This window comes from Oncorhynchus tshawytscha, linkage group LG07 (assembly GCF_018296145.1).
Source record: "Oncorhynchus tshawytscha isolate Ot180627B linkage group LG07, Otsh_v2.0, whole genome shotgun sequence".
NCBI lineage: Eukaryota > Metazoa > Chordata > Actinopteri > Salmoniformes > Salmonidae > Oncorhynchus > Oncorhynchus tshawytscha.
Genome location: NC_056435.1, coordinates 1,506,260 through 1,534,224, shown reverse-complemented (window position 1 = coordinate 1,534,224; position 27,965 = coordinate 1,506,260). Strand labels below are relative to the sequence as shown.

The 27,965-nt window shown below is 43.7% G+C and overlaps 1 protein-coding gene across 3 annotated transcripts in view; it reads left to right on the top strand.

The window, feature by feature from the left end:
- The first annotated feature begins 5,973 nt into the window (after positions 1-5,973).
- Positions 5,974-27,965, top strand: part of LOC112253658 (histone deacetylase 4) — a 93,175-nt gene continuing 71,183 nt past the window's right edge. For all 3 annotated transcript variants that reach the window (XM_042323785.1, XM_042323784.1, XM_042323783.1), the window contains exons 1-3: positions 5,974-6,094; positions 8,840-9,192; positions 25,977-26,045. In XM_042323785.1, coding sequence (XP_042179719.1) covers positions 9,171-9,192; positions 25,977-26,045 — 91 coding nt within the window. In that variant the 5' untranslated portion in view covers positions 5,974-6,094; positions 8,840-9,170. The remainder of the gene's footprint in view (positions 6,095-8,839; positions 9,193-25,976; positions 26,046-27,965) is intronic.

The window sequence follows — 27,965 nt, the reverse complement described above, 5'->3', positions numbered from 1 at the left end:
GAGACACAGACACACACACACACTGTAATTCCAGGCTCATTTTCTAGGGCCTGGAAGCTGTTAGAGAGGGAGGGAAACATAATGAGTGTGCAGGTCTGGGACCCTTTGGTGGAAACTTGTGGACTAGTTGGCTCTACTGTAAAAGCCTTGCTCTGCTTTCGTTTAACAAGAACACTTTATGGCTGTTTCAACACATTACAGCCCCCCATTTCCCTTTCATTCTCCCTAAACCTAGTTTCCATTTGCAAACATAAAGGTGATCGATTTTTTCATTTTCTCTTGTTATGTAGGGCAGTGGTTCTCAACCCTCTCCCTGGGGACCCACAGACGTTTCACTATTTTATTTTAGCCCTGTATTAGCTCACCTGATTTATCCAATGAAGGATTTGATAATTAGTTGACGAGTTGAATCAGGTGTGCTAGCTCTGGAATAGATCAAATACATGGAACGGCTGGGGGTCTCTGAGGAGAGGTTTGACAACCATTGATGTAGGGCACCTTTTTTCACTCACATGATGTTCTGTATGACACATGCTACAAATAATGAGCATGGCCTAGTTCACAAACTGTGGCTTCTTCGCTTCACTGCTGACATAGCCAAGTTGATGTCTGGACAGAATACATTTAGCCAGTAACGTGTGAAGAGGCCAGAAGCTGGTGTTGAGAATTGTTGGTGGAATTTAGAACCCTTGTCTTAGTTGGTGTGAAACATATTCACACCAGTCTTACATAGTGGATATGGGTCTATATGACTCTGACCAGCCCATCAATGCTAGGCATAGGTATTTTGGAGATAACCCACTATACTCATTCAATATTCATTTCCTGGGCCAAACATACTCTGTAAAAAAAGACAAGTTGACATATTAACAGGGTATGTAAACAGGTATGTTTTCAGCTGTGAACTCCTTTGTAGTATCAGTGAGGTCTGTGTACTGTGGGACAGTGATTTGTGGCTGATGTTGGGTGAGGAACAGACTTCCCTTTGCAACCACTTATAGCCAGTTAGACTAAAACGGGGCCTTGTGTTCTCCATACACTCTGCTCTCAGTGCTGCGGTTGACTGCTAAAGTCATAACCACAGGTCCAGGAACACTGTGGGTCTATTCACTCAGTGTAGTTTGGCCGTAGCTGTGGTGGGAAGAACTGATCCCAAGTCAGTTGTTATATTTAATAAGAGCTGAGAGTTTCTAATGCATTTAGAACACGTTTTCTTCCAAATATATAGGTCTCTACAACTTTTCAAAGAGCCTACAGTTGTGTCTGTAAAATCAACATTTAACTGAATAGAAGTATGGCCTCACCCCTTATGACAGAAACAGCCAAGTTGAAGTGTATCTACCACTGTACTGGCCGTAGATACGGCCGTTCTTAACTTTGATAACTATTTCTATAGCTCCCACCAAGGTTATTATAGTTTTGTGTTTTTATATTAGTTAGACATTTTCTAGTTGTTTTTATATTATTTGAAATTCTGTTTAATTTCAGACCTGATTTCCTCGTTTTTTTTGTAGTTGAAGTTGTATCAAAATATTTTTAATTCGTTTTTATATGATTTAGTTTCAGTTTTAGTGTTACTGTTATGGTCAGAAAGCAAGTGTGGTTGGCTAGGAGCCATTTGTGTTGTACAGTTTTTTTGTGTGACTTGGAATTAAAAGGAATAGTGCAGAGACTGATGCAATAAATATGATAGGACAAAACTCTCTTACCCATATTTACACATTTTAGTCATTTGGCAGATGCTGTTATCCAGAGCGACTTAGAGGACCAAATAGGGTTAAGTGCCTTGCTCAAGGGGCACATCGGCAGATTTTTCACCTAGTCGCTCTGGCCCAACACTCTTAACCGCTAGACTACCTGCCACCAGTCCAATGCTTTTTAACTTAAGTAGTACATGTACAGTATGTAAGAAGAATCAAGTTAGCTACTGAGCCGTGTTTTTCACAGGTTAGCGTTTTTCGGCATGAATCTTGTTCTGGATGCAGCTCTGTGGAGTGGTCACTAGCTAGCAAAGCCACCCAGTTATAAAATCTGATTTTAAACCTAACCTTAACCACACTGCTAACTAGAATGCCTAAACCTAACGTTAAATGAACACCAAAAAACACATTTCTGTTTGTATAAATGTTTTACAATATAGCCAATTTTTACTTAGCAGCTGGCCTAAGGGGAAATCGCTCAGTACTGTCTCTAGGACAAATCTCGTCACAATAAGAAGCACAGAGTTTCTCTAAACCCAGAGGCGCAACATCCTGAGTCATCCGGGAATGCATGTGAAACAGCCCAAACAGAACAGGCATGGGTTTGGGGTTTCAGAAGTCAATGAGGGAAGTGAAAAAAAAATCTTCCTTAGTTGTTGATTATATCAAAATCTAAAGGCACAGCCTAGATTCAAGCCAATGTTTTCAGTAGTTAAATATGTTGTGACTAAGACATTATGATAGTGACAAACTGAAACGTTTTCTTTTTCGTCAAAAAACTATTTTATATTGAGGGAGTGCCTTTGATTTGACGGCCTGCATATGCACAGTTCGGCGCGAGATGACCGTTAGACTGTGTGTGGTTCTGCGCATGATCATAGCTAGCTAACGTCCACATGACATCTCCTACAAGTGTTACCTGGGATTTTTATTGGAGAAGCAGTTTCTGCCTATCGTCAAACGGTACTGTCTTTGGTGATAGCTAGTGATGCACAAGCTAAGCCTATTTGAAACATCGCTATCTCCTTGCCGGCTCTATCCGAAAACCCCCTTCAATTGAAAACCCCCTTCAATTTTTGTCCAAAGTTTAGAAAAAAACAACTAAAACTGAACATAATTCATGATTTTTATTTTATTTCTGATCGTTTTGAAATCAAAAATAATAGATTCAGTGTAGTTATCTTTTTTAGAATGGGTTTGTTAATGATTGTTTTTCACGAGTAGTTTTAGTTTCAGTTTTAGTTCACTATTATAACCTCGGCTCCCACACATGTGTAAACAATAAAGCTTTCCTGAGTGCCTAGTTTCCAGGGTCAGAGAACATTTTGGGGAGTGTCTCTCTGTCTGTTTTTTGTGTGTGTCATGCAGTAATTTAGCTGTCAGAAGAAATGGCAGATCCTTTTACACTGTTGTCTAAATGGAGGTTATTTACAGATGTAGTATCTTCACTCTTTTGTTGCTGCACAGCAGGGAATGCAATCTTGTAGTCTATTCGAGGTTTAAAAAAAAGGCTTCTAAAGTTAGCAATTTCCACTTTAAAATGTCAGACTTGATTTGCCCTAACGAAAAATGGATCAACCCCTACAATTTTTAAAAATTAATTTTAATACACATAATATTCACATGTCCTGTTGCTGCAGGACTATTTTCCTGTTGTAGCAAACTGGCTCAAATTAAGATCCTACAAATGTATGTGTGTGTCAGTGTAAAGAGAGATGTCAAAGTTGACGTTGGATAAAACAATGGAAAGCTTGTTATAAAAAGATTGTTATTAACACATTTTCTCATGTTGACAGACTTTGTGTAAGAATATGTTATAATAATTCTAGCATGTCACTGAACTTGCAAATGAGTCCACGCATCTTCCTCCAAGGCATATAGACACAATCTATATGAATAACGTGCACAGCTGATCTCTTTAAGGGACCACTGAACGAGAATATTGTAGACAATTAACTCCCAGGTAAGAGCTGGAGATGTGCATGCAGTCCCAGTTACAGCAGCTAATGTGCTAATAACCAAAATGCTAATCAGAAGTTCATTGAGTTTAGGGAGCCCCAGATAGTATACACCAATCTTGATGCTCCTTTGACGTCATTGCTCTCAATCTCTACGTCTCCAACACAGCTGGGAGGCATTACCCCAGACACACGTGCACACACATACTTACATGCGCATGCATGCACTCACTCACTTACACACCGGCACACATGTATAGGTAGTTCCACAGGCACACACACATATACACACACACACACTTCATTCTTCATCAGTGTGTTCCAGGAAGCAGGGCTACTACTGCAAGTCATGTTAATGCCAATGCTCTGAAAGGATAAGATTGATCTCATGATCAGATAGTGAAAACACTGTCACATGGGTTGGATACAGTACAGCTAGCCTCCATACATCTCACAGAGATAGTATTATTGTAAATGTTCTCACATGTAGGTCTTGTTTAGCTTGAAATACCTGATTAACCATGTAGAGAATGCATAGCATAGATATGTGAACGATGTTGAGGTAAGCCTCACGGTAGTTCAGTAGCAGGACAATGATTAACCTTACCCAGTGCAGCCATCGATGACAGATAAACAATTATAGGTACATGAAGAATCAATTTTTATTAGGCCTGCTAATAGTACTCAAGCCTTGCAAATTGTGAGTAAAATGCCACCAGATGGCTAGTATTGACTATCATACACTCTTAGAAAAGAGGATTCAAAAAGGATTCATAAGCTGTCCCCATAGAAGAACCCTTGTTGGTTCCAAGGAGAACCCTTTTGGTATATCTACTTTCTCAGGCTGGGGAAAATATCCCTGTGGCTTTCCCCTAAAGAGCTTATCTTTCTCAGGCTTGCCAACATGAGACATGTCTCCAAGACTGCTCAGTTACATAACTAATGCACTGTAGATCATCCAGAGAAATGATAATCCTCCGTTACTATGGATACAGCCTTCCCAACAGGCCATAATTTGTGCTGGGCGGGAGAAATTACTTGAACTAAAGGGGTCCTATTCTATTCAATCACTGGTGTTCGGAAATGTGGGGTTAAAGATGGAATAACACAATCTGTCTTCATGACAGAATGGATATGCTTTGTATTATTTTTTTTAAGGTACAATCTGTTTGATTTCCTTCTCCTGATTGTTGATAGTGTATTGTAATTAGTTATAATATGCCCAACCTTTGATTATTTTGAAGAATATGATATAATCATGTTAGTGAGCCCGTAGACAAGGGTTATTTAAATATGCACATTTTATGGACTGCACCTAAATGATAAAAAAAAAAAAAAAAATCTGGAAAATAAGGATTTTAGGATGTTATTCCCCAGCTCAGAAAAACTGATCTGGAAACAGATACTGATTGAGCAGTCCTATATCTCAATTTGTCTGATGATGGGTAATAGACCGATTCCAGTTGGCAGTTTCAGTAGCAGCGGCCTTATTAACAGTCAAACAGCGGTGTGGTTAACTCTGCTGACCGCTCCTTGTGTTGTGAATGTGGCTGGATGAGACGCAAAATATAATTAAGTCATGGAAATAAACACTATTAGATTACACAGCTGCAGAGAGAAAGAGTTTTCATCTGGCAATGAGCCAGAATTGGATAAATCATCCAACTCATATTGCTTATGCTGTCAAATGCGGCACAATGTTGTTGTGACAATATCCCAGAGGTAGACGGAGAGATGTGTTAGCGTCAAGAGTAAGGTTCCATATAGGTTATGGAACCTTTATTGCAAAAAAAAAAAAAACTCCCGTATTATCTATTAGAGAAGGGGGGTGTGTACTAGACTTTCCCGTTAGCCAGCTGTTATAGCCTAATATTGTAAAACAATGCTGTCATACAAACGTCGTTATGCTACTGGTTTAGTCGGCATATTGAATAACTATCGATTATGTGAATCTAATGACAATGTATGAATAAACGTAATTGTAGAGAAAGGCTACAATTCCATAGATCAATAGATGATATGTAGGGGCCCAGCTATTTTGGCACCATAACAATACGTAGTCAATGGCACACGACACGCCCTTTCTTGTATCAGCCCATAACACAAGTAGGCTATTATGGTAAGTAGACTCACTAAAGTAGTGAATCCATAACATTAAATATATAAACAAATTAAATATAATATCATTAGAACAGTTATAAATGCTCACTTTTGCTATCACAGCTGCAACATTTTAACAATTTGATATTGATAGCAAACCACGCCTCTCAATTCTTGGATAAATGCAGGGACGCGACACGTGACTCCGTAACCAAAATCAAGTATGGCGGAATCTGTCAGAAAATGATTATTTCGCCAGTAGACTTCCCTAGTGGTAAAGTCAACATAATTATTCTGCATCTTTCTCCGGACAGTGCCGCCTCTTGGAGCTTCTAGGTGAGCATATCGTTTATCTTTTCGACGAATGTAGCTCTTTGAAGTGCGAAAATATTCAGGATGTTGCTTAGGCATGATGCATCGATTACGGGCGCGGGGACAATCCTATCAAAACAACGTCTGCTGCCCGAAGTTTCCAGTTGAGCTGCTCGCGGTAATAATAGACTTATTCATACAAAATATAAATTGAATTAGCACAATATGTTGGATATAGAAAGAGTGCTTATTATTATTGTCCGACGTGCTGCGTGCGGAAGAATATGTATGTTAGATCGCGAAATGCGTATCTGGCGCGCGAAATTATTAGCAGCGCACGGTCTCTGACGTGCCTTGATTTGTTCCTGTGTTCTATTTTTAGAACATGGCGGTGGATAGTGCTACACATACATGTTGATAGGGATAGTGTATCAGCAATTTTTTTGCCGTTCTAGATCGTAATGTTACGCAATGTTAAAGGAGAAATGACTGGGAAAGTCAGCTGTGTCTGGCAATGGGCGGTGGTGAAGTAGCTGTATGCGTCAACCTTTTTTTGTGAATGGGGGGCGTGCTGGTGAAATTGTGGTCAGAGAGCGAAAGACGGAGTGCATTTTAGCTATTGTGTTTTAGTACAACATCCTACTGATTATTTTAGTATGCCTACGTTTTATTTATTCATCAGAAAGCAGTTTTTTTTTACATTCATGCCAAATGTATATATAATTAAAGAATGTGTAGATGTGTATGTAGCGTGTAAAAATATACCAGGTACTGAAGATGAGTTACAATATTATATTGTAGATTGGTCCTAGAGCTATACGCCCTGGGTCTCTTTCTCTGAGCTAGAGGGACTCTCTCTGCAAATCTGTCACCCTGTATCACACAACCAGTTTGGGGACAATGGGGCCAGACAAGCGTGGACACACACACACCAAGCAAAGCCCATAGAGAGAGAGAGTGCAGGGGAATAGCGCCCCAGGGGTTTACCCCCTCCTCTACACAGACACGCACACAAACCCCTTTCCATCACAAAGCGTGAATGTGTGCCAGCTGTGACCGACTTTTGGAGGTTTGTCCCGCAGCTCCACTCTCTTGAGAAGCCCTTACCACAACCCCCTACCCCACCTCTCTCAACACACATCCTCCCACATGATGGGTGGTCTAGTAGTCTGTGTTTGTTGTGGGTAATCATTACATCTGTACACTTAATGTTGTGTTAGTGTAGGGGGATTCAGAATTTAATTTATTTAATTTATTTATTTAACCTTTTATTTAACCAGGTAGGCAAGTTGAGAACAAGTTCTCATTTACAATTGCGACCTGGCCAAGATAAAGCAAAGCAGTTCGACAGATACAACGACACAGAGTTACACATGGAGTAAAACAAACATACAGTCAATAATACAGTATAAACAAGTCTATGTACAATGTGAGCAAATGAGGTGAGAAGGGAGGTAAAGGCAAAAAAGGCCATGGTGGCAAAGTAAATACAATATAGCAAGTAAAACACTGGAATGGTAGTTTTGCAATGGAAGAATGTGCAAAGTAGAAATAAAAATAATGGGGTGCAAAATAAATAAATAAATAAAAATTAAATACAGTTGGGAAAGAGGTAGTTGTTTGGGCTAAATTATAGGTGGGCTATGTACAGGTGCAGTAATCTGTGAGCTGCTCTGACAGTTGGTGCTTAAAGCTAGTGAGGGAGATAAGTGTTTCCAGTTTCAGAGATTTTTGTAGTTCGTTCAAGTCATTGGCAGCAGAGAACCCGAAGGAGAGGCGGCCAAAGAAAAAATTGGTTTTGGGGGTGACTAGAGAGATATACCTGCTGGAGCGTGTGCTACAGGTGGGAGATGCTATGGTGACCAGCGAGCTGAGATAAGGGGGGACTTTACCTAGCAGGGTCTTGTAGATGACCTGGAGCCAGTGGGTTTGGCGACGAGTATGAAGCGAGGGCCAGCCAACGAGAGCGTACAGGTCGCAATGGTGGGTAGTATATGGGGCTTTGGTGACAAAACGGATTGCACTGTGATAGACTGCATCCAATTTGTTGAGTATTGGTATTGGAGGCTATTTTGTAAATGACATCGCCAAAGTCGAGGATTGGTAGGATGGTCAGTTTTACAAGGGTATGTTTGGTAGCATGAGTGAAGGATGCTTTGTTGCGAAATAGGAAGCCAATTCTAGATTTAACTTTGGATTGGAGATGTTTGATATGGGTCTGGAAGGAGAGTTTACAGTCTAACCAGACACCTAAGTATTTGTAGTTGTCCACGTATTCTAAGTCAGAGCCGTCCAGAGTAGTGATGTTGGACAGGCGGGTAGGTGCAGGTAGCGATCGGTTGAAGAGCATGCATTTAGTTTTACTTGTATTTAAGAGCAATTGGAGGCCACGGAAGGAGAGTTGTATGGCATTGAAGCTTGCCTGGAGGGTTGTTAACACAGTGTCCAAAGAAGGGCCGGAAGTATACAGAATGGTGTCGTCTGCGTAGAGGTGGATCAGAGACTCACCAGCAGCAAGAGCGACCTCATTGATGTATACAGAGAAGAGAGTCGGTCCAAGAATTGAACCCTGTGGAACCCCCATAGAGACTGCCAGAGGTCCGGACAGCAGACCCTCCGATTTGACACACTGAACTCTATCAGAGAAGTAGTTGGTGAACCAGGCGAGGCAATCATTTGAGAAACCAAGAATGAATGATTGTTTCTGAATCCAGCTCAGATTTATGTTGCTAATGCGTCATTCTCTCTTTTTTGTGTTTTTTTTAAAAGGCTGGTACAAGTGAGCGGGTGTCTCTGATTGGATTACCTGAACAGTAGGCTGTAAGGTGGAGGACTGTTTCCTGTTGCTGACCAGTGAAGACACTTGTGGGTGGTTGTGTTTCCTGTTGCTGATCAGTGAAGAGACCTGTGGGTGATTGTGTTTCCTGCTGAGGAGTACTGTGGCCCTGATCTTGGTACACATCAGACCAGCCCCCTTCCCTACACACACACTAAACCCCCCGACCCACCCACACACACTCCACCTATCCCGTCGTCCTCCTCTCCAGGCTGTATATTTTACAACTTCACTGTGGATTCTCCAAGGACCATCCTGTCAACAATGACATCACACAGTCACCAAGGTAAGCCCTTTACCATGCTCACTGGATCCATCTCACGTAGGCCCAATGTGTGCTTTGTATAGCTGTACCATCTCAGAATACCTCCCTGTCATATCTTATTCAAGTCAATAACAAACCATGACATGGACTGACTCAAAATAATATTTTTGGTTCTTTTCTGTTTCTTTGGCTTGTCCTGTAGAAAATGTCATTTGTGCACATGATTGAATATACAGTATGATGCTGTGAAGTGTCCTACTGTTCCGCCTGTGTTCGTCAAATTGCGTCCATGACAAAGAGGTAGGCTAACTAAAGGTCTCTACTGTTGTGGATGGTGCGATTGGCCGTGTTTACCTAACACACTGGGGGATGTGTGCACTCTAAATATCCTCGCCCAGGTAACATCTGGAGGGCCCCTGAGAAGGCTGAGGTAACCCCTCCAGCCATAAAGTATTTCTTATGAATGATTCCTGACAATACCAGGACAAGAAAATATCATGATTTTCTCAAAATTGTATTCACAGGATGGTCCTTTGGAGGAAGGATTGCTGACATATATTTGACATTTGTATATAAAAGCATAATTGACAAATAATTAATCAAAGTGGGCATATTTATGACATGTTTGCATTACCCAGGCTTCCTTTTAAGACTCCATAATGTTTCATACAGGAAACACCTATACCACATCTGCTAGGAGCCCAAGGCAGGCTTACAGGAGTACTTTGGAGTACTTCAAATATTATGATATCGGCCATTTTATTTCAAGAGTCTTGTTAGTTGGACTTAATTCATGTGGCGGCCATGATGTTTAAATTTGACCTGAATACATACTGGCCTGCGTTCTAAGTGGTACCCAATTCCTTAGATAGGCCTAGTGCACTAGCTTTTGACAGTCACTATATAGGGAATAGGGTGCCATATAGGATTGTGTTGTGAGAAACCTCGAGGTAGACCTACACCATACTAGGTAGTCTCCACTCCCCAGCCGAGCTGAAGCCAAGCCAAAGTAAGCACATTACATCGTTAGTTGATGCCTGGATCAGTTAGCCTTAACACTTAGTTTTAAATCCAGCCTAATGCTTGTTGGAGATTCTCCATCCTTTTCTCTGTGAGTATGGTGTGATACCAAGCCTTTCTTTTTCTCTCTCCATTCTTCTTTCACTGTAAACTGACCTACTGTAGATGTGTGTGTGTGTGTGTGATAGTTCCCATGTCTATGATCTGCATGGCATTATGAGTCCATTATCAGCTTACTTCCAGCAGCTTTTTTTTTTTTTTTTTTTGTTTTTTTTTTGTTGTTGTTGAATTTTACCCCTTTTTCTCCCCAATTTCGTAGTAGCTACTATCTTGTCTCATCGCTACAACTCCCGTACGGCTCGGGAGAGACGAAGGTTGAAAGTCATGCGTCCTCCGATACACAACCCAACCAAGCCGCACTGCTTCTTAACACAGCGCGCATCCAACCCGGAAGCCAGCCGCACCAATGTGTTGGAGGAAACACCGCGCACCTGGCAACCTTGGTTAGCGTGCACTGTGCCCGGCCCACCACAGGAGTCGCTGGTGCGCGATGACACAAGGATATCCCTACCGGCCAAACCCTCCCTAACCCGGACGACGCTAGGCCAATTGTGCGTCGCCCCACGCGACCGGGAGGTCCGGTTACGACAGAGCCTGGGCGCGAACCCAGGGACTGCTGGCACAGCTGGCGCTGCAGTACAGTGCCCTTAACCACTGCGCCACCTGGGAGGCCCCTCCAGCGGCTTTTTTACTTCCATTTATTTGAGTAAATACTGAACACTTTTTTTCTTAACTGCATTGTTGGTTAAGGGCTTGTAAGTAAGCATTTCACTATAAGGTATTCGGCTCTTGTGACAAATAACATTTTGATTTGATCAAACACTCAAGCTTTTTCTCGTACCTTCCATAACTGCTCCTTTTTGTCGATCATTTGTGGAATTGCAGGCTCTTCAGTTTAAATATTATACCTCCTCCAAATCTTTTAAAATTTTTATTTACATTTTATTTACATTTTTAATTTTACCCCGTTTTCTCCCCAATTTCGTGGTATCCAATTGTTGTAGTAGCTACTATCTTGTCTCATCGCTACAACTCTCGTACGGGTTCGGTAGGGACGAAGGTTGAAAGTCATGCGTCCTCCGATACACAACCCAACCAAGCCGCCCCCTCCCTAACCCAAACGACGCAAGGCCAATTGTGCGTCGCCCCACGGACCTCCCGGTCGCCGGTTACAGAGCCTGGGTGTGAACCCAGAGTCTCTGGTGGCACAGCTGGTGCTGCAGTACAGCGCCCTTAACCACTGCGCCACCCGGAAGGCCCTCTAAATCTTTTCTAAGAACCCCCCCCATCTCTCTACAAGTTGGGCGATAGGCTAGTTCTCAGGAATAGGCTCAGTCAGATAGTTGGTTCACTGTGCAGTCTGTATGAGCGTATATCTGAGAACAAATATGACTGTTTGCATAGAAGTGATTATCTGCTCGGAGAATTTAGCATATTAGCCGTTGACATCTGCTCAACATTGCGTTTGCACTAACGCACACAGGCTACAGTAGCCATGTTGTATTGAAAGATGCTTAGTGCTACATTCGGAAAAAAAATAGTTAACAATATGCACAGCTGCTTAGCCTGGCCTGGTGACCATCAGCTGATGCAGACGGTGACGAGTGACACAGAGATCCATTTGTGTGTCCTCACACATTCAAAGTCAGTCCATACCCATTCAACAACGTGATTTGTAGATTCTTGCTAGACTAGAGCTACTAATACACATGGTGAGCACACCTTCACACAGCTGAATATGACATGCAGGCCTCTGAAATGGATCTGCAGGCCTCTGAAATGGATCTGCAGGCCTCTGAAATGGATCTGCAGGCCTCTGAAATGGATCTGCAGGCCTCTGAAATGGATCTGCAGGCCTCTGACATGGATCTGCAGGCCTCTGAAATGGATCTGCAGGCCTCTGAAATGGATCTGCAGGCCTCTGAAATGGATCTGCAGGCCTCTGACATGGATCTGCAGGCCTCTGACATGGATCTGCAGACCTCTGACATGGATCTGCAGGCCTCTGACATGGATCTGCAGGCATAGTGTAAACAGTGGGGTTACCAGGTATTTTAGACTGTTGCTGCAGTTTTTCCCACATAAAAAACAGCCCAGTGGTTCTCTGCCAGGACCTGTCAGTCTTCTCCGTCACGCCCCTGTGGTTTTCCCATGATCCTCGGCGGTGGCCCCTCTGTGGTTGTGGTCACTGGTCAGACAGGCATGCTTATCATCAGTTCCCATGGCGATGCAGTGACTGTCAGTTTAGCTGTGGTAGATAAGAGACCTGCCTGCCCACAATCACAGCACTGTGTGGGTGTGTCACTCCCTTAGCTCTGTAGCTGTCCCATTAGTTTTCTCTTCCTCCATTCTTCCATTTGTTAGGAAGAACATATCAGAGATTTGTCTTCTTCTAATGATTTACTTTGACAAAATTCAGAATACTCGTCATACACAAAGTAGCATGCACACACATTCAGAAAACATAGGCCCTAAGCCTTTCAAACTCAACTCTGGACCGCGACGCTAGTTCCACTGCATATTGTCATGGTTTCCCTCTAATCTGGTACCGAGTTATACCCCTGCCCTAGCCCTTACATCCTGTGTTGTTCCTAGGTTTTAGAGCTTCCTCGTAGAACAGTTGGATGCCTGCAGTGCAGAGATTGCTTAACCATCTACTGAACATAATGTCTAAGCACACAGACTAACGTTGTTTTTGCGGTCGTGAAGAGATATTGAACGAGTATCCCACCGGGCCTCATAAATAGGCTTAATATTTCAGCAGAGTAGGAAGCAGCACATTGATAGTGTTGGGAAATGATAGCAGTGGGCTCTAGTCGGCAAGGTGTTACGTTATCCCACTCAGTGATTCTAAGGGTTTCCTGGAACCACCGCAAACATGTTTACCATAGCTAGAGCTGGCCCGGCACTGAGTCATGACACACACACTGTTCCATTCAGAGCAGAGGCACGGTCGGTAAGTGATTGGGCGGTGGCTTTTTTTGAGCTTGATCTTTTCCTGGGAAAGATGTCGTTTTTTGAGCCAATACATCTTTGGCCCAGCAGATTATAAGTGAAGCTGGTCCAGTGTATTCACGTTGACAAAGGACTTTAACCTACTGTAATTCAATTCTCTCCTATCTCTGTTTCTATGGGGTTTTTATGTGGTTGAACCAGTGAACTTAACGTGCTACTCCTTGTCCTCCAGTACAAGGCTCCTGTTGATGTGGGTTCGAAGAGGAAATGGTTTCTAGTATTATACAACTTTAAGGTGCTGATAGGCTCACTGATATGAGGCATATGGTGAACAGCAGCACACCTGGTTGTGGCTTACTGCTTCAGATCAGAGTAGACTGGTCTAGACTACAGAGGGTTTGATCTTCATGTTATCTTCTTCCTCAGAGAATAAGTGGTGAAACTAGTAGACTGACTGTGTGTGTCTAAATGTGAGCTTGTGTGTGTTCACGAGAGCGAGTGTGCATGTGTGACAGCGAAACACTGTTTTTGTCTCCTTACCCTCCTGTCATCCCCTCTCCGTCCATTATCCAATCCAACTAGAGGTGAAGGGGCTAATTAACCCCTTTACCTCTAGTTGGATTAGATAGTGTGTGGTTTAACCCCTTCACTTCTAGTTGGATTGAATAGTGTGTGGTTTAACCCCATCACCTCTAGTTGGATTGGATAGTGTGTGTGGTTTAACCCCTTCACCTCTAGTTGGATTGGATAGTGTGTGTGGTTTAACCCCTTCACATCTAGTTGGATTGGATAGTGTGTGTGGTTTAACCCCTTTATCTCTAGTTGGATTGGATAGTGTGTGTGGTTTAACCCCTTTATCTCTAGTTGGATTGGATAGTGTGTGTGGTTTAACCCTTTCATCTCTAGTTGGATTGGATAGTGTGTGTGATTTAACCCCTTCATCTCTAGTTGGATTGGATAGTGTGTGGTTTAACCCCTTCACCTCTAGTTGGATTGGATAGTGTGTGTGATTTAACCCCTTCATCTCTAGTTGGATTGGATAGTGTGTGTGGTTTAACCCCTTCACCTCTAGTTGGATTGGATGTGTGTGTGGTTTAACCCTTTCACCTCTAGTTGGATTGGATAGTGTGTGTGGTTTAACCCCTTCACCTCTCGTTGGATTGGATAGTGTGTGTGGTTTAACCCCTGCACCTCTAGTTGGATTGGATAGTGTGTGTGGTTTAACCCCTTCACCTCTAGTTGGATTGGATAGTGTGAAGGGGTTAAAATCACTCCCACTTTGCGCATGAGAGCCATTCACTTATCCATGGGCTATTTATAGCAACACACATGAGTGAATGCATGGTGAACAAACAACCATTGTTGCTGGTTTCTTTGTGTGTGTGTGTATTTTCTGCATGATGGAGCAGTTGTCAGTGGCTGCTGCCATGTGCTGCAGAGCAGACCTATAAATGGAACAACAAGAACACTGAACACAAGGCTACATGACAGAAACACTCCTCTTCTGTTAGCAACTGTTGTCAATGCAACTCAACAGCTTTCAATAGCATGGACCGTAGAGGAGAGATGGTTCTCTCTCTGTCAAACCCCTGTAGACACACATCTCTTTCTTATCAGTGTGAGCCCAGGTGTGTTGATGGATGTCTTGTGCTGATGGCACCTTGTCTGCCCTTGAGACAGGTGAAGACAGAGAATATGTATACGTAGAATAACATAAACATGTTACACCGTTGACAGGGTGATGTGGTTGGGTGAGGTCATTCAGTCCCGACAGAGGGCCCTGCTGTACTCAGACGGGTGGTATAGTCTGGGATGTAACTGAGGAATGGCTGGGCCAGCATCTCAGAAACTGAACCATTGTTACATTGTGTGCATTTGTACGTACTGGTAAGTGTCCAACCAGATTTTCTTCTGTCAAAATGTGCATCTTCAGCTTCTCTTGCCAAATGTCTTCATTGCACCCAATGACCATTGACAATAACTTCTGACAGACCTTCCAGCCTGACAGATTGTCCTCTCCCTCACCAAGAATTGGCTTAGGCCTGCTTTGGCCTGGTCCACTCTAGCCTCCCCCAGCCCAACACATCCAGGACCAGGGGTTATGTCCTGCCTGGGTGAAACCACCCTGGACCCTACCATGCAACCTGACTGTCCAGAGTAAGGCTCCACTGAGCGTCCCGTCCCCCTTAAACAAACACCCCATTATGGGCTCCATACTGGGGCCTTGTCCCTCTGCCTGTTCCTCAGCTCTGTTTTTAATTGGCATTAGGCTAGAGACAGTGGTGGGGGAAAGGAGATAATGAGAGGAAAGAGTCTCTTTGTGTGTCTGAGCCGCCCGAGGCCTTTATGTCCCTAACTCCACACAGAGAGAAACTGGATACAGGGTGTACTGCCAGCCGCAATTACAGTTTACACAGACGAAAGCAAACCTATTCTGGCTTTTGACACGGCCTGTCATTGTTTGTCTCCGAGGGATAGGCAAGGGGAGGAGGACGACGATATCAAGTTAGTCTGGGATGTGAGATGGATGGCTGGCTGGATGGATGGATGGATGGATGGCTGGATGGATGGCTGGATGGATGCGCGATTGGGTGAAGTGCTTACTTTTTTATTGATGTTTTCTTTGTTCATTGTCAGGTATCTCTTATAAACCAGACTGACATGAAGCTAGGAGGTTCTTAGTGGCATTGCAAGGCTCGTGCCTCTTGAGTTCTGGTGGTTCTGAAAGTGTGAGGTTAACAATGGGCTTATTTACTAGGAAACTTCCCTTCTCTGATCGTCAAACCAAAGTTGGTCTTTTCAAACCAAGCCTAGTGTGTAGAGTTAGAGCCAGTCTTCCAAGGCCACACTTTTCAATGACATCTGTTCACTTTTCTCCTCAATTAATATTGGCCATTTTCCTTAAATCATTCATATGCATTGGATATAGGTCACATGTTATCTAACCATGCTATGCCATGTCAAATGGCTTCTGTGATGCTGGGAAACAGAGAGATACATGCCTACTCCTCCACTCATTACCGTCCCAATGTTTCACTGCTCTTCCTCCCAGTGTGAACGGGAACCTAAAGGTCGCCTCTGTTCACAGAACGGGTCTCTCTTTATGACAGGACGTCAGAGCCTGCCCCAGAAGTCAGGGGTCGCTGATTGTGGGCATGTTGCTATGACGTCAGATGCTGACCACAGGAAGCGAATGGGGTGGCCCTAGAGGAAGTGTCTCCTAAGGAGAGGCCTGTCTGGTTGATGGTATTGTTCCTCTGTGTGTGATCTCTCCATGGTACACACAGCGGGGAGGGGAAGTGCAACCAGTGTAATGAGACAGGAGCATCCTTCCTGACTCTGTGTGTGTGAGAGAGAGTGATTTACTAATGAGTGTGGAGTGCATGAACGTGGACTGCGAATGGGTACATGAGGACTGGGGCTGTGATGATACCAGTATTGCAAACAGATCAAACTCTTTGGTCTTTTAATAACTGCTGTATGTAAAACATTGTGTGCTTAAGATTGAACAATGTTACTGATGATGTTTGTTTCCAACATTAGGGCTGTTTTTCTAAAGAAGTTCAATCCACTGTGTGTTTCCTGGCCACGATACTACCGAGTATCGCCATACTGGTACCGTCCTGTCCCTAATGAGTACCAACTTATTGTAAAACACACATCCCATAGCAGTCTATTTTCCCATGGGAAGAAACACAACAGTGGACAGTGTGGCTGTGGCCTCCCATGTGTGAGACTGCAGTACTACCAGTTTGGTCTAGTTAGAGACTACAGTACTACCAGTTTGGTCTAGTTAGATACTACAGTACTACCAGTTTGGTCTAGTTAGATACTACAGTACTACCCGTTTGGTCTAGTTAGATACTACAGTACTACCAGTTTGGTCTAGTTAGAGACTACAGTACTACCCGTTTGGTCTAGTTAGAGACTACAGTACTACCCGTTTGGTCTAGTTAGAGACTACAGTACTACCAGTTTGGTCTAGTTAGATACTACAGTACTACCAGTTTGGTCTAGTTAGAGACTACAGTACTACCCGTTTGGTCTAGTTAGAGACTACAGTACTACCAGTTTGGTCTAGTTAGATACTACAGTACTACCAGTTTGGTCTAGTTAGAGACTACAGTACTACCCGTTTGGTCTAGTTAGAGACTACAGTACTACCAGTTTGGTCTAGTTAGAGACTACAGTACTACCAGTTTGGTCTAGTTAGAGACTACAGTACTACCCGTTTGGTCTAGTTAGAGACTACAGTTTGGTCTAGTTAGAGACTACAGTACTACCCGTTTGGTCTAGTTAGAGACTACAGTACTACCAGTTTGGTCTAGTTAGAGACTACAGTACTACCCGTTTGGTCTAGTTAGAGACTACAGTACTACCCGTTTGGTCTAGTTAGAGACTACAGTACTACCAGTTTGGTCTAGTTAGAGACTACAGTACTACCAGTTTGGTCTAGTTAGAGACTACAGTACTACCCGTTTGGTCTAGTTAGAGACTACAGTACTACCCGTTTGGTCTAGTTAGAGACTACAGTACTACCCGTTTGGTCTAGTTAGATACTACAGTACTACCCGTTTGGTCTAGTTAGATACTACAGTACTACCCGTTTGGTCTAGTTAGATACTACAGTACTACCCGTTTGGTCTAGTTAGATACTACAGTACTACCCGTTTGGTCTAGTTAGATACTACAGTACTACCCGTTTGGTCTAGTTAGATACTACAGTACTACCCGTTTGGTCTAGTTAGATACTACAGTACTACCCGTTTGGTCTAGTTAGATACTACAGTACTACCAGTTTGGTCTAGTTAGAGACTACAGTACTACCAGTTTGGTCTAGTTAGAGACTATAGTACTACCAGTTTGGTCTAGTTAGACTACAGTACTACCAGTTTGGTCTAGTTAGACTACAGTACTACCAGTTTGGTCTAGTTAGACTACAGTACTACCAGTTTGGTCTAGTTAGACTACAGTACTACCAGTTTGGTCTAGTTAGACTACAGTACTACCAGTTTGGTCTAGTTAGACTACAGTACTACCAGTTTGGTCTAGTTAGATACTACAGTACTACCAGTTTGGTCTAGTTAGATACTACAGTACTACCAGTTTGGTTTGGTCTAGTTAGATACTACAGTACTACCAGTTTGGTCTAGTTAGATACTACAGTACTACCAGTTTGGTCTAGTTAGACTACAGTACTACCAGTTTGGTCTAGTTAGATACTACAGTACTACCAGTTTGGTCTAGTTAGATACTACTACCAGTTTGGTCTAGTTAGACTACCAGTTTGGTCTAGTTAGACTACAGTACTACCAGTTTGGTCTAGTTAGACTACAGTACTACCAGTTTGGTCTAGTTAGACTACAGTACTACCAGTTTGGTCTAGTTAGATACTACTACCAGTTTGGTCTAGTTAGATACTACAGTACTACCAGTTTGGTCTAGTTAGATACTACAGTACTACCAGTTTGGTCTAGTTAGATACTACAGTACTACCAGTTTGGTCTAGTTAGATACTACAGTACTACCAGTTTGGTCTAGTTAGATACTACAGTACTACCAGTTTGGTCTAGTTAGAGACTACAGTACTACCAGTTTGGTCTAGTTAGAGACTACTACCAGTTTGGTCTAGTTAGAGACTACCAGTTTGGTCTAGTTAGAGACTACAGTACTACCAGTTTGGTCTAGTTAGACTACAGTACTACCAGTTTGGTCTAGTTAGACTACAGTACTACCAGTTTGGTCTAGTTAGACTACAGTACTACCAGTTTGGTCTAGTTAGATACTACAGTACTACCAGTTTGGTCTAGTTAGAGACTACAGTACTACCAGTTTGGTCTAGTTAGAGACTACAGTACTACCAGTTTGGTCTAGTTAGACTACAGTACTACCAGTTTGGTCTAGTTAGACTACAGTACTACCAGTTTGGTCTAGTTAGATACTACAGTACTACCAGTTTGGTCTAGTTAGAGACTACAGTACTACCAGTTTGGTCTAGTTAGAGACTACAGTACTACCAGTTTGGTCTAGTTAGAGACTACAGTACTACCAGTTTGGTCTAGTTAGACTACAGTACTACCAGTTTGGTCTAGTTAGACTACAGTACTACCAGTTTGGTCTAGTTAGATACTACAGTACTACCAGTTTGGTCTAGTTAGATACTACAGTACTACCAGTTTGGTCTAGTTAGATACTACAGTACTACCAGTTTGGTCTAGTTAGATACTACAGTACTACCAGTTTGGTCTAGTTAGATACTACAGTACTACCAGTTTGGTCTAGTTAGATACTACAGTACTACCAGTTTGGTCTAGTTAGATACTACAGTACTACCAGTTTGGTCTAGTTAGATACTACAGTACTACCAGTTTGGTCTAGTTAGATACTACAGTACTACCAGTTTGGTCTAGTTAGATACTACAGTACTACCAGTTTGGTCTAGTTAGATACTACAGTACTACCAGTTTGGTCTAGTTAGATACTACAGTACTACCAGTTTGGTCTAGTTAGATACTACAGTACTACCAGTTTGGTCTAGTTAGATACTACAGTACTACCAGTTTGGTCTAGTTAGAGACTACAGTACTACCAGTTTGGTCTAGTTAGAGACTACAGTACTACCAGTTTGGTCTAGTTAGATACTACAGTACTACCAGTTTGGTCTAGTTAGATACTACAGTACTACCAGTTTGGTCTAGTTAGATACTACAGTACTACCAGTTTGGTCTAGTTAGATACTACAGTACTACCAGTTTGGTCTAGTTAGATACTACAGTACTACCAGTTTGGTCTAGTTAGATACTACAGTACTACCCGTTTGGTCTAGTTAGATACTACAGTACTACCCGTTTGGTCTAGTTAGATGCTACAGTACTACCCGTTTGGTCTAGTTAGATGCTACAGTACTACCCGTTTGGTCTAGTTAGATGCTACAGTACTACCCGTTTGGTCTAGTTAGAAGCTACAGTACTACCCGTTTGGTCTAGTTAGATGCTACAGTACTACCCGTTTGGTCTAGTTAGATGCTACAGTACTACCCGTTTGGTCTAGTTAGATGCTACAGTACTACCCGTTTGGTCTAGTTAGATGCTACAGTACTACCCGTTTGGTCTAGTTAGATGCTACAGTACTACCCGTTTGGTCTAGTTAGATGCTACAGTACTACCCGTTTGGTCTAGTTAGATACTACAGTACTACCCGTTTGGTCTAGTTAGATGCTACAGTACTACCCGTTTGGTCTAGTTAGATACTACAGTACTACCCGTTTGGTCTAGTTAGATACTACAGTACTACCCGTTTGGTCTAGTTAGATACTACAGTACTACCCGTTTGGTCTAGTTAGATACTACAGTACTACCCGTTTGGTCTAGTTAGATACTACAGTACTACCCGTTTGGTCTAGTTAGATACTACAGTACTACCCGTTTGGTCTAGTTAGATACTACAGTACTACCCGTTTGGTCTAGTTAGATACTACAGTACTACCAGTTTGGTCTAGTTAGATACTACAGTACTACCAGTTTGGTCTAGTTAGATACTACAGTACTGCCAGTTTGGTCTAGTTAGATACTACAGTACTGCCAGTTTGGTCTAGTTAGATACTACAGTACTACCAGTTTGGTCTAGTTAGAGACTACAGTACTAACCCGTTGGTCTCTATGATCTTTCTCTGGCCTCCCATCAGTCTTTGAACTACTATTCATTTTACCTATGGTTCAATTCTGCTTTAAAGGGCTGCACATCATTTAATAGTACCCCTGCCAGCAGTTCCACCCATGCACCCACACCCCTGCACACCCCTGCACACCCATGCACACACACACACCCAAGCACACACACACACACACACACACACACACACACACACACACACGTGTTCATATTTATTCTGCACAGCATGGAGATGTGGTTCTTTTCATGTGGAAGGTCTTGATGAACAGTTGATTTCTTGAATCAGGAGTGTTAGTGCTTTTCTTGAACAAAAGCCTGTACACCCTGTCAGGTTCTCAGGACTAGTGTTGAAGAACAGTCACCACCTCCACAGACTGATACCCTGACCAGAGAGCCCTCTTGAGGTGCAGTAGGGAAGCCCCTGGTTCAGGGCTGGAAGGGAGGGGGTGTGGAGGTTTGTTCCTTTACCTTCATCTCCCTCCCTCCACTTGTTGTGTGTCTGTCTGTCTGTCTCAGGTATCAGCTGTGGTTTCCAGTGAGAGTCTCTCTGTGTGTCTAACTACAGCCCACAGAGTGAGACTAAGCCAGCTGGTATAACCCTCAGCTGCTGTACCATTACAGGCTGCAGACAGACACAGGTGTCGTCATTACCTGAACCTCAGCACACAGCCATGCAAAACAGGCCCTTCACTCTAGTAGCGATGCTAACAATTCTACATGGTCTACCTGTAACATAGTCACATATATATACACACACACACACACACACACACACCTAATTTCCATAGCAAAGTCCGGCTGCAGGGAGCTGGATAATTTGGGTGTGATTTGCGGAGATATCATCTGACATTGGTTTGCATGTGTCTGTGTGTATTATTGTGTGTGTCTGTGTGTATTATTGTGTGTGTCTGTGTGTATTATTGTGTGTGTCTGTGTTTATTAGCAGTGTGTGTCTGGGTGTATTAGCAGTGTGTGTCTGGGTGTATTAGCAGTGTGTGTCTGGGTGTATTAGCAGTGTGTGTCTGGGTGTATTAGCAGTGTGTGTCTGGGTGTATTAGCAGTGTGTGTCTGGGTGTATGTGTCTGGGTGTATGTGTCTGGGTGTATGTGTCTGGGTGTATGTGTCTGGGTGTATTAACAGTGTATGTGTCTGGGTGTATTAACGGTGTATGTGTCTGGGTGTATTAACGGTGTATGTTTCTGGGTGTATTAACGGTGTATGTGTCTGGGTGTATTAACTGTGTCTGGGTGTATTAACTGTGTCTGGGTGTATTAACTGTGTCTGGGTGTATTAACTGTGTCTGGGTGTATTAACTGTGTCTGTATTAACGGTGTCTGGGTGTATTAACTGTCTGTGTATTAACGGTGTATGTGTATTAACGGTATAGGTGTATTAACGACGAGTGTCTGGGTGTATTAACGGTGTAGGTGTATTAACGGTGTATGTGTATTTACGGCGAGTGTCTGGGTGTGTTAACGGCGAGTGTCTGGGTGTATTAACGGTGTATGTTTCTGGGTGTATTAACGGTGTAGGTGTATTAACGGTGTATGTGTATTAACGGCGTGTGTCTGGGTGTATTAACGGTGTATGTGTCTGGGTGTATTAACGGTGTATGTGTATTAACAGTGTATGTGTATTAACGGCGTTTATCTGGGTGTGTTAACGGCGAGTGTCTGGGTGTATTAACGGTGTATGTTTCTGGGTGTATTAACGGTGTAGGTGTATTAATGGCGTGTGTCTGGGTGTATTAACGGTGTATGTGTATTAACGGTGCATGTGTATTAACAGTGTATGTGTATTAACGGCGTTTATCTGGGTGTGTTAACGGCGAGTGTCTGGGTGTATTAACGGTGTATGTGTATTCTAACGGCGTGTGTCTGTGTGTTAACAGTGCATCTCTGTGTGTTAACGGCGTTTATCTGGGTGTGTTAACGGCGTGTGTCTGTGTGTATTAACGGTGTATGTGTGTGTTAATGGTGTGTATCTGTGTGTTAACGGCGTGTCTGTGTGTGTTAACGGCGTGTCTGTGTGTAACGGCGTGTGTCTGTGTGTGTTAACGGCGTGTGTCTGTGTGTGTTAACGGTGTGTGTCTGTGTGTGTTAACGGCGTGTCTGTGTGTGTTAACGGCTGTGTCTGTGTGTAACGGCGTGTGTCTGTGTGTGTTAACGGCGTGTGTCTGTGTGTGTTAACGGCGTGTGTCTGTGTGTGTTAACGGCGTGTGTCTGTGTGTGTTAACGGCGTGTGTCTGTGTGTGTTAACGGCGTGTGTCTGTGTGTGTTAACGGCGTGTGTCTGTGTGTGTTAACGGCGTGTGTCTGTGTGTGTTAACGGCGTGTCTGTGTGTAACGGCGTGTCTGTGTGTAACGGCGTGTGTCTGTGTGTGTTAACGGCGTGTGTCTGTGTGTGTTAACGGCGTGTCTGTGTGTAACGGCGTGTCTGTGTGTGTTAACGGCGTGTGTCTGTGTGTGTTAACGGCGTGTGTCTGTGTGTGTTAACGGCGTGTCTGTGTGTGTTAACGGCGTGTCTGTCTGTGTGTGTTAACGGCGTGTGTCTGTGTGTGTTAACGGCGTGTGTCTGTGTGTGTTAACGGCGTGTGTCTGTGTGTGTTAACGCTGTGTGTCTGTGTGTCTGTGTGTGTTAACGGCGTGTGTCTGTGTGTCTGTGTGTGTTAACGGCGTGTGTCTGTGTGTGTTAACGGCGTGTGTCTGTGTGTGTTAACGGCGTGTGTCTGTGTGTGTTAACGGCGTGTGTCTGTGTGTGTTAACGGCGTGTGTCTGTGTGTGTTAACGGCGTGTGTCTGTGTGTGTTAACGGCGTGTGTCTGTGTGTGTTAACGGCGTGTGTCTGTGTGTGTTAACGGCGTGTGTCTGTGTGTGTTAACGGCGTGTGTCTGTGTGTGTTAACGGCGTGTGTCTGTGTGTGTTAACGGCGTGTGTCTGTGTGTGTTAACGGCGTGTGTCTGTGTGTTAACGGCGTGTGTCTGTGTGTGTTAACGGCGTGTGTCTGTGTGTGTTAACGGCGTGTGTCTGTGTGTGTTAACGGCGTGTGTCTGTGTGTGTTAACTGTGTCTGTGTGTGTTAACGGCGTGTGTCTGTGTGTTAACGGCGTGTGTCTGTGTGTGTTAACGTGTGTCTGTGTGTCTGTGTCTGTGTGTGTTACGGCGTGTGTCTGTGTGTGTTAACGGCGTGTGTCTGTGTGTGTTAACGGCGTGTGTCTGTGTGTGTTAGCGGCGTGTGTCTGTGTGTGTTAACGGCGTGTGTCTGTGTGTGTTAACGGCGTGTGTCTGTGTGTATTAGGCGTGTGTCTGTGTGTGTTAGCGGCGTGTGTCGGTGTGTGTCTGTGTGTATTAGCGGTGTGTGTCTGTGTGTGTTAACGGCGTGTGTCTGTGTGTATTAGCGGTGTGTGTCTGTGTGTGTTAACGGCGTGTGTCTGTGTGTGTTAACGGCGTGTGTCTGTGTGTATTAGCGGTGTGTGTCTGTGTGTATTAGCGGTGTGTGTCTGTGTGTATTAGCGGCGTGTGTCTGTGTGTATTAGCGGTGTGTGTCTGTGTGTGTTAACGGCGTGTGTCTGTGTGTGTTAACGGCGTGTGTCTGTGTGTATTAGCGGTGTGTGTCTGTGTGTAGTCCTATAAACAGTGGACGTCAATCTGGGTCATCTGAGAGGTAAAGTGTGGGTCTGCCATCTGTTCTCACTCTCACTCTCTCACTCTCTCACTGGCCACACCTGGACTGCTCACTGTAACTCTGAAGGTAAAATACTCTACAAGGCTTTGATCACATTGTTATTTGTCATAAATGGCCTCTTTTGCACCATGTTTTGCCTCATCCTCCCTGATCTGCAAGGTGGACCAGACATACAGACGGCTCCTAAAGCTAGAGCTGAGAATATACGCCCCCCCCCCACGCGCACACAGCCGGTTGAGTTAGTACTGCATGGTATAGCCCAAGGCCCGTAGCTAATTAAACCTCTGTGTGTCTGGTCCAGGGAGAGCTCCAGAAATAGACCAAACACAGCTAGACGCTAGCCTGTTTTCCTGTTTCTTTCCCCCGAAGGGACCCCACATTTTGTTTTCAACGCCTGTCTGTTTTTAAAGAAATTAAAGAAAGCAAAGCATCTTCATGGCTTGATGCAACATTATGTACGCCACTGCCAAGTGTGCTTATCTGGACAGCAAACCTGTGTGTGTGTGTGTGTGAGGGGAGATTTGTTTTTAGTTTTTGCATCTGTAGGCCATGTCCTTTTCTGAGGTGTTTTGTTGCTCCTGGCCATGTCATTATGCTCTCTGATCTCTAATATCGTAGCCTCTAGTTTCCTTGATTCTTTCCTTTCCCTCCTTTTTTCTTGTTGATCATTTTCTCTATAGCCCCTGTTCCCTCCCCCTCCTTTTCTCTTCATCTCAGCCCCTACCCAGTTTCCCCTCCGTCTCCCTCTCCTCTGTGGTTGGTCTATTTATAGCCCTGTCTTCCCAGGGCTCGGCTGGTACAAAAGCCTTTTCATGTTGCCACTATAATTTCAGCCTTGGTGCCTACGTACACAGACGGGAGAGGGGCATGGGCACACAGCTAGGTGTGTGTGTGTGTGTGTGTGTGTGTGTGTGTGTGTGTGTGTGTGTGCTCGCTGTACCCAAAGGGAGTGTTATTTTTACCTTTCCCCTCCTCATTTTCTCCCCCACCCTCTCTACTTCTCTCTCCATCCCTTTCTCCCACACTTGCTATGCTGAGCACAGCCAGTTTCAGCTGAGCCCAACAACCAGCCTACACACACACACACACACACACACACACACACACACACACACACACACACACACACACACACTGTCTGATGAATGAACGGTGCCATTCCACTAAGCTTTCTTCAGGGCAGAGAACCCCTGGCATCTCAACATGAGTTCCCAGCGTAGATTCTCTGCTGTTTCCATGCGATTCAGGCTCTCTGGGTCCATAGCGAAGCGGCGGTTGCTCCGTTAGGCTGCTTGCCTCGATGCCGCGATGGCTCCCTCTCAAAGAGGTGTAGTTCGGTCGGTTGTCGGTTGATAGCGGGAGGGTTATCTCGATGTTGCGGACCATATTTGAAGCGGAGTTCTCTCCCTCTCCCACAGAAGGACTCCTGGGCAAGGAGCAGCAGCTGGATGTCCTGAAGACGTCTGCCCTCAACCACATCCCCACAGGTAGGAGACCAACACATTACCTGTCTGTCTTTCATTATGTGACTGAATGTTGACCGTTGTCTTTAGAATGTGTGTTTTTTAAGGTCTGTCTGTCACACAAAGCTAAGAGGAAAGCAATCCGGCTTTCTTGGTGGAGAAACGTTATGTGTAGTAAAACTGATAACAATGCAGAAGTAATTTCATAAAAAAACATTTGCGGGGTGTGACGTTTAACTTCAGATTAAACCAAATCATTTACAGTCATGACTACTGGTTTCAATTTAATTTGCAGCAAATACTTTACGAATTTATTGTAACAAATCATCTTGCAAGGTTGCTAGCCAACTAGCCTGCTAACGTTAGCACTACTAGCTTGCTAATGTTACATTAGCACTGGGTAAGCACTGGGTCAGACAGTTGCTATAATCACCTAGCTTACAGCTACAGTAAAGCAACGTTTTGGAAATACATAACGCCATCTAACCAGTTATCAAATAATGTTACCGGTATATGCAGTTGTCTAAGCCAGCCAACTAAAGTTAATTATTTTAGCCTACTAGCCTAGCTAGCCAACCACCACAGTTGACATAGCTAAGGAGTAAGCCAGAGAACAACTAGTCACAGGCAGGAACCCACAGAACACAACAACAAGGGAGACATACCGATTGACGGCTGAGTTAGCTACAATAGTCAAAGAACAACCAAGGAGAGGCCTTCAGAGGGATAGTCGGATACACTATATACACACACACACACACACACACACACACACACACACACACAGTACCAGTCAAAAGTTTGGACACCTATCATTCAAGTGTTTTATTTTATTTTGACTATTTTTCTACATTTTAGAATAATAGTGAAAACATCAAAACTATGAAATAACACATATGGAATCATGTAGTAACCAAAAAAGTGTTAAATCAAAATATATTTTAGATTCTTCAAAGTAGCCACCCTTTGCCTTGATGACAGCTTTTCACACTCTTGGCGTTCTCTCAACCAATTTCACCTGGAATGCTTCTCCATCAGTCTTGAAGGAGTTCCCACATATGCTGAGCACTTGTCGGCTGTTTTTTCTTAACTCTGCGGTCCAACTCATCTCAATTGGGTTGAGATCGGTTAATTGTGAAGGCCAGGTCATCTGATGCATCACTTCATCACTCTCCTTCTTGGTCAAATAGCGCTTACACAGCCTGGAGGTGTGAGGGGTCATTGTCCTGTTGAAAAACAAATGATAGTCCCGTTACGCGATCCCATCTGGGTTGGGCTTATCGTTGCAGAATGCTGTGGTTGCCATGCTGGTTAAGTGTGCCTTGAATTCTAAATAAATCAGTGTCACCAGCAAAGCACCCACACCATCACACCACCTCCTCCATGCTTTATGGTGGGAACCACAAATGCGGAGATCATCCGTTCACCTACTCTGCGTCTCACAAAGACACGGCAGTTGGAACCAAAAATCTCAAATTTGGACTCATAAGACCAAAGGACAGATTTCCATCGGTCTAATGTCCATTGCTCATGTTTCTTGGCCCGAGCAAGTCTCTTCTTATTGGTGTCCTTTAGTAGTTGTTTCTTTGTAGCAATTCGACCATGAAGGCCTGATTCATGCAGTCTCCTCTGAACAGTTGTTGAGATGTGTCTGTTACATGAACTCTGTGAAGAATTTATTTGGGCTGCAATTTCTGAGACGGGTAACTCTGAACTTATCCTCTGCAGCAGAGTTAACTCTGGGTCTTCCTTTCCTGTGGTGGTCCTCATGAGAGCCAGTTTCATCATAGCGCTTGATGGTTTTTGCGACTGCACTTGAAGAAACTTTCAAAGTTCTTGACATTTTCTGTATTGACTGACCTTCATGTTTTAATGTAATGATGAACTATCGTTTCTCTTTGCTTATTTGACCTGTTCTTGCTATAATATGGGCTTGGTCTTTTA